The 13,050-nt window shown below is 32.9% G+C and overlaps 1 protein-coding gene across 1 annotated transcript; it reads left to right on the top strand.

Annotated features, from left to right (window-relative positions):
* The first annotated feature begins 275 nt into the window (after nt 1-275).
* Nucleotides 276-12,477, top strand: LOC113493919 (protein disulfide-isomerase A5). The gene is made up of 12 exons (XM_026871951.1): nt 276-502; nt 2,150-2,394; nt 2,969-3,176; nt 5,443-5,571; nt 5,794-5,894; nt 6,170-6,321; nt 7,275-7,405; nt 7,818-7,979; nt 8,410-8,551; nt 8,960-9,162; nt 9,378-9,552; nt 10,067-12,477. The coding sequence occupies exons 1-12, from the start codon at nt 470-472 to the stop codon at nt 10,318-10,320; spliced, it is 1,935 nt and encodes a 644-aa protein (XP_026727752.1). The 5' UTR covers nt 276-469; the 3' UTR covers nt 10,321-12,477.
* Nucleotides 12,478-13,050: the final 573 nt, after the last annotated feature.

The following is a 13,050-nucleotide window of genomic DNA, read 5'->3' as shown; positions in this document are numbered from 1 at the left end:
AAAGTTTTTATTTTAATAAAGCCAAATAAAAATTAAATTTCAGTAATTCAAAGTAACATTGCCATACCTAATTCTTAAAACTTCATTTTGTCGTCGAAATATGACCTTAAATTGCTATAGTTGAATGATCCGTTTTAGTAAACTGTCATAGAAACACATTACAAAAGACATTTTTCAGTAAATTAATTTATTAGATTTTTCTTTTAAAAATCGATACATTTCGTTGATAGAAATTTAATAAATATTTGATACGGTTAACACTTGGCATATTGTTCCATAGTTGTCAGTCAGATAGTTATATAGTGTAATGTCATCAATCCTTATCTCCGGCATATAGAGCCACTTTGACTCTTTGGGGTAGGAATCATTTCTGGCTGAGTGAACTATAAATGTTTTTAATCTACAAAGTGGAGTTCATAAAATTACTTTTATTTAAAAACAATTTAAAGTATTTATATTAGGTGTTAAAATGAGGGTCATGGACCGAGAAACATTTTGGAGGGTAAATATTATTATTTTATTACTTTGTCTAACTTCTCTCTGAAAGTCACTTACTTCTCTTAAATAACTGATTTAACATATATTCAAGTGTTTCAGTTAGCTTATTTATAACTGCTACAGCTAGGAAATCGAGTTTTGAACTTTGACTAAGCTTAAAGCTGTAGGTGTAATGAAAACAGGTTTTGTGTAGGAGGTACCTACATAGAAAGCCGAACAATATGCAAAAGTCGATGCTAGCTAATTATCAGTCAAATTTTGCTCTGTAGAATAGCATAATCTATATAGATAATGTCTATTTGAGCTTTCATTTAAATTGCGTCGTCATTTCTAGAAATGTCGCTTTCTCTCTCTTTTCATTGCAATTATATTTACGGTCAGAAAAGTAACATATACCAATATAAAAAAAAGTCAAATACATCAATTTTAAATGATTTTTCATGTTTTTATTCAAATAACTCATCTAATTCAGATGAAAAACAATGCACCTCAGAGAATTGTGCAACTATAAATTATTGCAAGTTGTTGTGCTCATAGTAGCCTTAGTCAGAAAAATAAAGGACATTCTGACAACAGAAAACTCTCATTTAGAATCACACCTAGGTGATGAGAAGATTCACCGGAACGTGTATGTAAAGCTGTAGTCCATGCACCGAGCCTTGATTCCTTAGATGTTACTTACTTATTGAAGGCCTCCTGTTAAGCCCTTATGTCCAAAAGGTTTATGGGTGGCTACTTCAAACTTCCCAGCTCCCTCAAGACCCACAGGACTTCCTGAAGTATGAACTTGGTTCACCAAAGGCTCCTTCCCTATTTTACCGATAGCAATCATATAATAAATTACCATAGTACAATTTGTAATATTTATGGAATAATCCTGATATATGAAAATAGATGAATATTTTATTATTCATTTTGTTTATTTTATTAAACTCGCATTTTAGGATTGAGATAAAAAGAGTAGATTAAATTGATGCTCCCGTGTTCCCAAATATTTTTGTTATACAAATTGTTGATAAAGTCATGTTGTTATGGTTATACCTGGCCAGTAGCTTGCTGAAGACTTAAAATTATTTCCTGCATGTATAGAAACAATATGTTATGATAAAATAAAGGTAGGAAGTGACATCAACAAACAATCATCCTAAGAGTACTTAATAGAATTGACAGAATTACAGGGTTACTGAGTTACACATAACACAATTGAGGCTGAAGCCACAATGTTTAATTAACAAATATGCATGTAAATTCTGTATGGTTTAGGCCATTGATATTAAAACAAATTATTTTGCTCTTTAGTTCTACTGCTTTTTTGTGAAGATAGCATACATATTTAATTTAAACCTTTCGTTAATTGGTGGATATAAAAACAAAATCAAGTCTTGACACTTTGGAAAACACATACATACATATAGATGTCTTTCAATACTAAGCAATCATGCAATCTTTTGTTGACATTTCATTGTGATTGTTTGCACTATAATTTACTAAGTATTTTATATTACTTAGAAAGATAAAGCAGGAAATTTAATTATGGCATAATAAGTGTGAATTATTTTGATTATAATTAAATAAGAAATTATGTAACATTTTGGTCACAAAAAGAGCTTTTATTATGCGGCCTAAGAACATAACAATGTAATTTTTTCAGGTACTGTTAATCTTTGCTGTCATATTCGCACAAACCGTAGTTGCTGCGAAGAAACAGCGAACAGCAGTTTTATCAGATATAAGCGATGTTAAGGATATGAAAAAGCTCTTAAGAACTAAGACTAATGTTTTGATATTATATTTGAATGAACTGAAGGGTTCGCAAGCTGTACTAGATGTTTTCAAGTCTACTGCGGATGCTATGAAGGGTCAGGCTACACTGGCCATTATAGACTGCAGTAGTGGGTAAGTAGTTCTAGATTGTTCTTTCCTTAATTTTCCAGAAATCCTTTTGACAAACCAATTGTGTTCTGTACAATTGAAATCTAATGGTGATCTTTAATTTAAAATACAATGTTATTAAACATAAATATGGGCAATTGGCAAACATTTTGTAGATAGTATCAGTGCTTTTATCTATACTTGGCCATTTTTAAGATAATGTATATTCTGTATAATAAGACGTTACACTTAAAAAAATACGTGAATTATGCGGTCAGAAAGATTTTCAGGAAACATCCTAGGTTTTTTTTATTTGTCATATAAACAAAAAATAATACATTGAGTTGAAATCTCATGTGACGTCACTTATCAGTACACTCTTTACTGTCGAGTTACATTACTAGCCATAACGTACTTCTATAAGTTTCACCATATTTTATGCGTTTTATCATGGCATTTTTATTGATTAAATTGAATAAGCAATATGGAAGCCAATATATTGTTTTGTATGTGACTTATTAGATTATTTTACACATGCAGTACCTGGTCTACAACATGTTTATTTTATTATGTAAAACATTAATATATTTTTATGCAGTGAAGGCAAGAAGTTGTGTAAGAAACTCAAGATATCTACAGAGAAACCTTACTATTTGAAACACTACAAAGATGGTGAATATCATAAGGACTACGACAGAAACGAGTCCATTAATTCAATGTCTAATTTCCTGAGAGATCCCACTGGAGATCTGCCGTGGGATGAGGACTCAACTGCCACTGACATATTCCATCTCCAGGATAGCGAGGTGTGTAATTTTTCAATTGTCTAATGTTTCTAGACGGGCAAGCGATATAGTGTTCACATTGAAACTATCTTTATACAAACCTCTTTGATATTAGTTTTAATTCTGAAGGATTGAATGAATTTCAATGAAATTTACTGAGACACATTAAAATAATGATAAAATACGAATTAGGCATAGGAAATTTTACTAGAGATAGATACTTTAGATATTTATATAATGTAATAAACACTCTCGTTATACACCTAACTAAATGAAAAATAAGCTCCACATAATGTCCTAAATTCTTCATATAACAAAAACATATCAAATTGAGATTTTCCACTTATTAATGGTGCAGAAAATTAATGGATGTGCCTATTAAAGTTTATTAAACACAGCAATTTCATTTATTCAGCTGTAAAATTAATGAGTGCATTAAATGTGTGACGACCTCCGTGGTCGAGTGGCGTACGCACCGGTTTCAAGGTGTCGCTAGCTCTGAGGTCCCGGGTTCGATCCCCGGTCGGGTCAATGTAAAAATTCTTATTTCTACATTGTCTCGGGTCTGGGTGTTTGTGGTACCTTCGTTGTATCTGAATTCCATAACACAAGTGCTTTAGCAACTTACTTTGGGTTCAGAACAATGTATGTGATGTTGTCCGCATTTATTTATTTATTTATTTTATTTATGTGTATAGCAGCGTTTGGTAAGTGCTGAAGCGTGGCGAATGTAAAATATTATGACTGGCTAGTTATGTCTCACAGTTTAATTTGCATAGAGCTTGTAAAGTAATAGGGGAATTTTACAAACATTCATGGCATGCTGACATCCAGATTCAAAACAACGTTTCGTGGATCAAATGCTTTTCCTAAGTCACTCTGCTACCTCTGTAGGCTAATAATGTATTTCAATATCAGCTGCTAGACAATACCTTCAACCACATGAGAGTAGCTGTTGAGAATGGATGGATAATTATTGTTGAATTATCTAAAATTACCTGACAAATCTCTTTGTTCATTATATTGATAGAATTGTAAGTCTGATATAAAAATTAAATCAATGCTGAATAGTTCTTCTTGGAACATAATCATATCAATTTAATTATGCCCTATTGTGGTCCGTTCCGAAGTGAGATAATAATAATTTGTGGTGATTAAATTCTTATCTTTTTCATGTTTTTATACTCTTTTAAAGCTGATTGGTTGTGACACACCATAATAGTATTCGGCTTAGACAAATACTCAAGTCCAACAAAAAAAAAATAGAACGGCCCCAATTCTGCTATTTTACAATGGCCGATGAATGAATGGCAATTGGATTAAGTTTGAAATTATTCCTAAGCATTTTGCCAATACCAACATTGGAAGTTAATTGTATTGAGCTTGAGTGTACCGTCCCGCACTGAATTTTCAATTATTGTGTAGAAAAATGCTTAAGAGAATACGAAAAGTGTTATTTTAAGCCAATTTTTATTCATTCCTCGGCCATTGTAAATAGCAGAATTGGGGCCATGGCACTAATAGGATCATAGACCTAACATTTATGGTACATCTTAATTATATGAGTGGCACAGACTACAGTTAAAGTAATACAAACATTTAATACAATATGTTAATTATGTTATGAATACACTGTAGTATTAACATGACTATCTTGTATGATAATGATGAGAAAATTATTGTTCTCCTTCCAATCGCATTCATTTATAAATGTTGTTGTTTTGTTATCTTCCATCGTATTTTCAACAAACATGGCGTGACGATAATGCAAGTTTTATAAATAATTTTAAAACAGATGCACCGGGACCTGTTTAAACTTTATGATTATATAAAATTCTCGACTCGTTAAAATTTCAAACCCTTTAAATACATTTAAACAGTACATGTATTATGAATTTTAAGGACTGATTTTATTAGTAGGTATTCAAAAATTGCAATGTTTCGAACCGCGGCCATCGTGATTGCGAAGATACGCACAACACTTCCAATGCACAGCAAGCCTTTATAACGGCTTCTATTAAGTGTATTGTAATCAGTACTGTAAATATGAAACGTGACGGCTTGGTCTAATAAAATTCATGTTATATTTCACGCTTCTTGCAGTTGTTCTAAAATATACTAAAGCGAATGAAAATTTCAACATGCTTATATTACTAGCTAATTACAAGGTGTCATTATTTTTATGTATTTTATATATTGATTATATTTTCAGTCATACTATTTAGCAGGCGCAGTGTTTATCTATATGTGCCTGAAACAATATATAATATACTTACTTTTCTTTTAGGCTCTTACAAAGTTCTTGAAGAAAGGAGCTGGCGCTTATAAAAAGTCAATGATTATGTTCTATGCCCCCTGGTGTGGATATTGTAAGACATTGAAGCCTGAGTATGTAAAGGCTGCAGCTGAATTGAAGGTAAGATTTAAGAATTAAAGGCTAAGAGCTAGTGAGTGGTTAAAGCTCAAACCCTCCCTGTCTGGGTAGAAGCCTGGCAGCTGTGGGATTATTATAATATAATAAGGATTATTTATTTAATATATACTAAGGATTATTGTATTATTATAAGATACTAAATACTCTGGTACCCGGAAGCTTTACATAATACGGCCTTATGTACTTACTTTATTTATTTTTCAGGGCGAATCTCTCCTCGCAGCGATTGATGTTTCAAAACCAGGAAACTCCAAAATAAGACAAACATACAACATAACAGGATTTCCCACTTTGTTGTTCTATGAGTAAGTTATTTTAGTATTGATTTCTGACATATTGGGATATTACCAAGTTCTCACTACATTTTCCGAATGTGCTATACTTTGAGACCTGACACAATTTATTTACATAAATAAAATGGAGAATATTATATACATAAATAATATTTAGGCTGCTGCAGATAAAAGCATTTGCTTTAAAGAAAATGAATCATTTCTAGACACACAATACTTGCTGAATGACTTACCAAAAATTTTTAGCTTTAAAATTAAGCTTTTTAATATTTCTATATTTATTGTAGAAAGGGACAATACAAATTCCCGTACAATGGTGAGAACAAGAAACAGGCGATTGTAGATTTTATGAGGGATCCCTCGAGTGCTATGCAGCAGAAGAAAAAGGAGGTTGTTGATGAAGGATGGTCTGATGACACAGATGTTGTGCATTTAACAGGTTAGTTGGTACTTCTACTGCTTGCTGTCAAGGAAAGCTGGTGTATAGAACAAATTCACAACCATACATCATATTGTGTTGGAGAATGATTTGAGATCGTCAGTTAAATTGACGCATCAGCGCTGACCTGGCGTCTTGTGGCCTAAAATACTTATGTAATTGCGCGACCAAATATTGTAATGGAAAATTAAAAATAGATGCTATTTACTAACTGAAACTTTCAAAAATACTTGTTTAAATTAAAAATAAAAACTTCACAATCAAACTCATTTTCTTGTTAAAAGAAGTAAACAATATTGTTGGAGATATTTCCAAAATACTCAAAAAGGATTTATGCAGTGAGGGTAAATGTAGGTTACTGGTTTTCTAGCACAAAGGAATGAAAACATGAAATAACATCTTTAATTTGACACCTTCTGTCACAAGTGACAATAATGACATTTGATGAATTATTTTGGAAGGTTTTTATTTTGGAAAAATATTAAGACACAAAGTAATATTGTAATAAAACGATATGAAGAATTTCATAAAATATTTTGGATCAAAACGGTTTAAAGGTTTTGCTTATTGATAAATAATCGACATACAGATACGTTTATTTTATTTATATCTATTTGAGTTTAAATGTATTAATTTAGCTCTTGAAACTGTAAACAATCTTAAACTTTTCCACAATGTTTGTTTAATACAAAGACATGGGCTATCATGACAAAATATGGATGATGTTGGATCAAGTGCTGGAACGCTAGTGCATTTTTTCCTTACCATCTATAATTTTAAGTGCTCCAAATGTTGTTTTGGAGAGTCAAGAGAAAAATGTGGTTTTACATTTCCAATTTATTGGATCCCGTCATTCAATGATGAATTTGCGCTAATAACTGACGAACTTACGACTAGAATTTAAGGTACTAAATTTCAAATTCCCTTAACCATTTCTTTTCTTATATTTTCAGCAAGCAATTTTGACGACACATTATCAAAATTTGAACACGCTCTAGTAGTTTTTTACGCGCCGTGGTGCGGCCATTGCAAGCGTATTAAACCGGAGTTCGAAAAGGCAGCTGCTAAGATAAAGGCAGAAAAAGTAAGTGCTATTTATAATATTTAAATGATTGCTCGATTGTACTGACTTCTGACAATGTTCCACTGTTCAGAAATCCCATATAAGGAATGTTTGAGCTTGCATATTCTATCCATATAAGTAAGAAACATACAAGTACTCGTATCTTTTCAAAAGCTTCCATTAATATAATCTTTCTCGTCCCATTATTTGTATGTATAAAATCAATGGTGGATGGTTTTCTGGTAGCTAAACTACAACCGTTTCTTGAAAACAGATAAAACTTTGTATTCAGTACAAGAGCATTGTCAATGCAGTGCTTTAGTACTTTCGATTTAGCCTAATTCGGCTAGACCAACTGGTAACAAAACCACAACCTTTTTTGCTACTTTATTAGATATCTACACTTATCTAATACTTGTTTATTTCATTTTAGATCAACGGCATATTGGCAGCGGTCGATGCGACTAAACAACCTGATTTGGCCTCCCGTTTTGGAGTGAAGGGCTATCCTACCCTTAAATACTTCAATAAAGGCGAATTTAAGTTTGATGCTGGCCATGCCAGGCAAGAAGATCAGATTGTTGATTTCATTAAGGTATGTAGTTTATTTTTATATTAACATAAAATTAAGCTTTTAGTTTACAGATATATAATGCTCTTCTTTCAAATCTTTGTTTGGTTGCAAATTGTGCTCTATGTTATCGCATAAAATTATTATAATCTATTATTGTACATTTTTTATACCTCCGCCTCTGGTACAAATAATGTTTTCTGTTGTACATGTTTACAAATCACTTCTTTTCTCTAAATTTGTTTATGCTTTACATAATATTCAAGCATTTTCACTTAACTTTTATGCGATTTCTTGCATACACGTAACAATAATATTTTACTCTTAACAAAAAACTCTTCAATTCTAAAACATCAATTAAGTTTTTCTGTGCCTTATGGCTGACTATCCGTCCGGGGACTATCAGCCCGAACTGACTTTTACCTGGAACTTTAGTGATATGTTTTTCTCCCAGGACCCGCAGGAGCCCCCGCCGCCGCCGGCTCCGGAGAAGCCGTGGGCTGAGGACGACTCGCCCGTGCGCCACCTCGACTCCGCGTCGTTCAGAAACACTCTACGCAAAATCAAACACGCCATCATTATGTTCTATGCACCTTGTGAGTATACCCTCTGTCGCTTGCTGGAACTTATTTTTGTCTTTATCGGGGCATTAAAATTTAAAGCGAGATTACTGGTGACGAGGCAATTAGTGTTTACATCCGAAATTTCTATCAAATGCTTTTTTTTTATCGACTTCCGTATTCATGTATTTAATCTTTGTGTCGCGGGGGGTTCGCAAACATTCAAGTCAGATACACAAAGACACCCAGACTCAGGACAAGCATTCATTGATCACACAAATGCTTGAGCGACACGTCGCGCTAAGTAGGATTATTATGGTGACCTCAACCACTCGGCTATCCGTGCAGACAAACTGTATATTAAGCATTTAAAGAAAACAGACACATATCCTACATTATTCTTCAATGTAGTCTACCCTATTAAAATAATGAATTTTTTCACAGGGTGCGGTCATTGCAAAAGCACTAAGCCTGAGTTTATAAGGGCAGCTGAGAAGTTTGCCGATGAGCTCATGGTCGCATTCGGTGCTGTCGACTGTACCGCTGAGAGAGACCTGTGCGCCACCTACGACGTCAAGGGATACCCCACTATCAAGTACTTTAGCTACTTCGATAAGACTGTCAAAGAATATACCGGTGGCAGAAAGGTACTATTTCCGAATATTAATATTATTATTCCGAACATTTTGTAGTCAGTAAGAGTATTTGCTGTTAAACATGTGTAGAATTAGTAAAATAGGTTTCTGCTCAATTTATTTTCCTATTAAATATTTTGGTAGTGAAATAAGCAACTGTAGTTTCTTCATTTTATGTGATAACTAAAAAAATATAGTAAGTATGTCATGATGTTTTATTTTTACAGGAAGCAGATTTTGTTGCGTTTATACACAGCCAAATAGGCACTAGTCCGACTTCTCAAAAGGTTAAAACAGCTCAAGCTTCTGGCTTCGGGCAAGACGTGACAGTTATCAGTGACGCCAACTTCGAAGAGATTATAGCTTCGTCTAAACCTAGCTTCATAATGTTCTTCGCCTCATGTAAGTTACACACTGTTTTTATAACTGATTTGACCTGTTTCATAACATTTTTCAGAATCAGTCACTTTTTGAGATAATGGTTAGCTCAGAAACCAGTATTTCTAACAATTCATTATTTTGCTGCAATTAATATACTTAAACAAGGTCTAAATCATAAAAGTAGAGACCTTAGAAGCTCATTTAAAAACGCCTGTCATCCATTGTTATGATATTAATCTGTCAAGCACAATAAAGCACAGGTGTAATAAAGAATAATTTATCATGTAATGACCGTGTAATTTTCTCAACATTACAAAGGCTTCGCGCAAGATTGTTTTTTTGTTAAATCTGAGGGTCTTGACCGTGGTCGAGGTTAGTTTAAAGTTAAACACCAGACTACAATATATAAATAATAACGCTTTTTGATTTTTTTTTGGTGAGCACTGTTTAGTGAATACTTCTAAAAGATTTGATAAAAAGTTATGTTCAGTATGACTATGATAAGGCATATTACTAATTAATTTTAAAACAACAGGGTGTGGGCATTGCACGCAAGCGAAGCCTGCGTTCAGTGAACTTGCTGCATCGCTGAAAAGCAGCGACATCAACGTGTACGCCGTGGACGCAGCCGAGAACCCCAAGGTCGCCGACATCGCCGGCATCCAGTCGCTCCCGACCTACAAAATATTTGCCAATGGCAAAATGCTGGCCGAGTACACTGGCGACCGGTCTACCGCGGACATGCTGAGTTTCTGCAAGAAATACGCTAAGGTGAAAGACGAGTTGTGATCCAAGTGGTTCCTTAGCGCCCAGTTTAATATATACACGGGACGCCTTGTACTGAGAGCTAAGCTCTTCGGAAAGTTCTTTCTCATCATTGTTCGTCTGTGAATGTTCTACTTCACGTGTATTCGGTATTATATAATAAGCTTCACTTGTTCGACAGTGTGTAGCGACTCAAATTGAACTATAAGACTTTCGGACTATTGACAATACACGTAATTTGTTAGTTTCTATCTTCTAAGATCTATTATATATATACTTATATATAATATCTATATATATATTTTTGCAATATTATTTTGGGCAGTTTGTTGTGCTCTAGATGAATTAGCTGCTAATAAAATATATGTATGTAGTTATCAAAATTACTAAAAGACTAATGAATACATATTATTCTATGAATTATTAAAATTTTACAAAATGAATATTCATTATTATTAATACATAGTTACGTTATTGATGTACGTGTTGTTTCTGTATTTTAGTCAATGGCATATAACAATGAAATTATATACGAATCTTTCTATACAATTATAAACTACTTAGACATATTAGTCAATATTACTTGTGTGTAGAAAATACTTTACTATACGTATAACGCATAATAATCTACGTAAATGTCGCAGTTGTAGTCAACAGTTTAACAGATAATTAATCGGTACTTAAGTGTAATAGTAAATAGTTATGATATATAAGTAGTATTTACTCAGTCAATGTATTTATTAAGTGCTAGCTGCACGTGTATTCCAATCATCGGTGAGTGATTGCCAAATGGTTAAAAAAAATGTATTTAGATCGTTGGTTCCAAAAGACTAATTGTTGAAGACTAAAGATTGTTACGAATGGCCTTGGCAATCAGAGTAGTATTTATTGTTAAATGTCTCATTATGGAGAAAAATATCAAAAAAATAAGCAATGGAATAAACAAGATTATAATCTATATTTATGTAGTTTGTCGTTATATTATAAACTATTATGAAAAATATCTTTAATGTAGTATTTGTCATCGATGTTTGTCTTGTAGTAAGTAACATAAAAAGGTTTTAATTGTTGCTCTGTAACGCTTTTTCCATAGCTCTTAGGTCAAGGACCGACGAGCGCGCTTACTATTTTCAGTGTCTTATAGATATCTACAAACTATTTATTATTTATTAATATGTATAAGTATACGCATTGTATTGCTCTTCGTCGTCAACGTGTAGAGAAATAAAATAAAAATATTATGTAATGAATTTCTTGTTAAGTATGTCATCACAATTTAGTTATTATTATTATTCTCCATTATGTATAGCGACAAAGCTGGTGGACTGTTTTTCGGTTTTAGAACCATAACTTAACTGTCTGTCGCCTGAAGAATTAGCATTTAATAACATGGGCACACATTCCCTGTACTTACAAATATTATTTTGTTTTATTTTACAGTCTTAAGTTAACATTTGGCATATTTCCACGTCGATTTATGAACCATGTGATAGGTGAGCGCCATTTTGAATATGTATTGTAGCTATTGTTTTGTATCTGATATTAAGTTTATCACAGTATTTATATTGTTGGTTAGAAAATCAAATCAAGTATACGTATTAATGTATTTATATTTTTAGTCTTCCAGTTTTTATTCCAATGAAGGTAGTTGTTTTACTTTTAAATATATGTCTATAGTACTAAGTTAAGTTGCTATGATTATTTCTGTGGTTCTGAAGTTTCTAATGTGAATTTTTGAACAGTCAGTATTAAGACTTGTCTAGCTCACAATTTATTTTAAGACCAGTAATGCATTTATTAAATACGTTATAATTCACGAGACTAATTCACAAAGAGAAACAGACATGCAACTTAACCTAGTCCTTCAATAGCTTATTGTTAAGAATAAATATTTATCTCAAAAAATGTAATCAATTTTGCAGACCTGACAGTCTTAAAATAAAGCAAGATTTTAATCATTGAAGCAAGGCTCAAACGAAGGCATTGCTGCTCTTTTATCTATTATTGTGTTTAATCATATTTTATACGAAACTTCAGGGTTAAGATGGACGTTCTTTCATAGTTATTACGAGCTTAAAATATTTTTTTAAATAACTCTACTATCCTTCGCAACTATTTTGTCGCGTAAATAGTTATTGTAACGCTTAGGATGTTCGCTAATTAAAACCATAATAATTTTGATGGGTGTTTTATTTGCATGCCTTACCCAATTGTTTGATTCTCATGGGCACTCGGTGCTTGGATTGCTTGAAGTCATACTGATGATACCTATCTATAGATACTCTGTGACATATAAAACTATGGGTGACCCATGACTATGACCCATGACCCAGTTTTATATAAATTTTGACGCCCCATTAGACCCCCTTACAACCCTTTTTCCAGTAAAAATGTAGGTTATGTCCAGGCTCTAGACTATCTCTGTACAACATTTCATTACAATCGGTTCAGTAGTTTTGGCGTAAATGCGAGACAGACAGATATACTATGGTTTAATTGGCGACCGTGATGACCATGACTAGTAGATATGTCAATTGGCCATTTTCTGACGACATTTTCTGTCTGACTAACCTGGAGACAAATGTTGAAACTGTTTCAGGGTCTGCATTCTTTTTGAAACTTGAGTCATGTGTTGAAATACGAGTAAACCCAAAAATGAATGCAAAATATTGCCTGGGCTGGCTTTTTGAAGAAAGTACCAGGTTGATCTCAGCAAGCAATGTATTTTGCTGCTCAAAGTAATAGTAGAAAAAA

Source organism: Trichoplusia ni, chromosome 5 (assembly GCF_003590095.1).
Source record: "Trichoplusia ni isolate ovarian cell line Hi5 chromosome 5, tn1, whole genome shotgun sequence".
Classification (NCBI taxonomy): domain Eukaryota; kingdom Metazoa; phylum Arthropoda; class Insecta; order Lepidoptera; family Noctuidae; genus Trichoplusia; species Trichoplusia ni.
Note: the sequence above shows the minus strand (reverse complement) of the source record. Positions and strands in the feature narration are given on the sequence as shown.

Excerpts from the sequence above, each read along its gene's own strand:
- LOC113493919 (XM_026871951.1), top strand. The coding sequence starts at position 470 with ATGAGGGTCATGGACCGAGAAACATTTTGGAGG. Across the intron at positions 9,163-9,377 it reads AATATACCGGTGGCAGAAAG|GAAGCAGATTTTGTTGCGTT; the intron begins GTACTATTTCCG and ends TTATTTTTACAG. Across the intron at positions 9,553-10,066 it reads CATAATGTTCTTCGCCTCAT|GGTGTGGGCATTGCACGCAA; the intron begins GTAAGTTACACA and ends TTAAAACAACAG.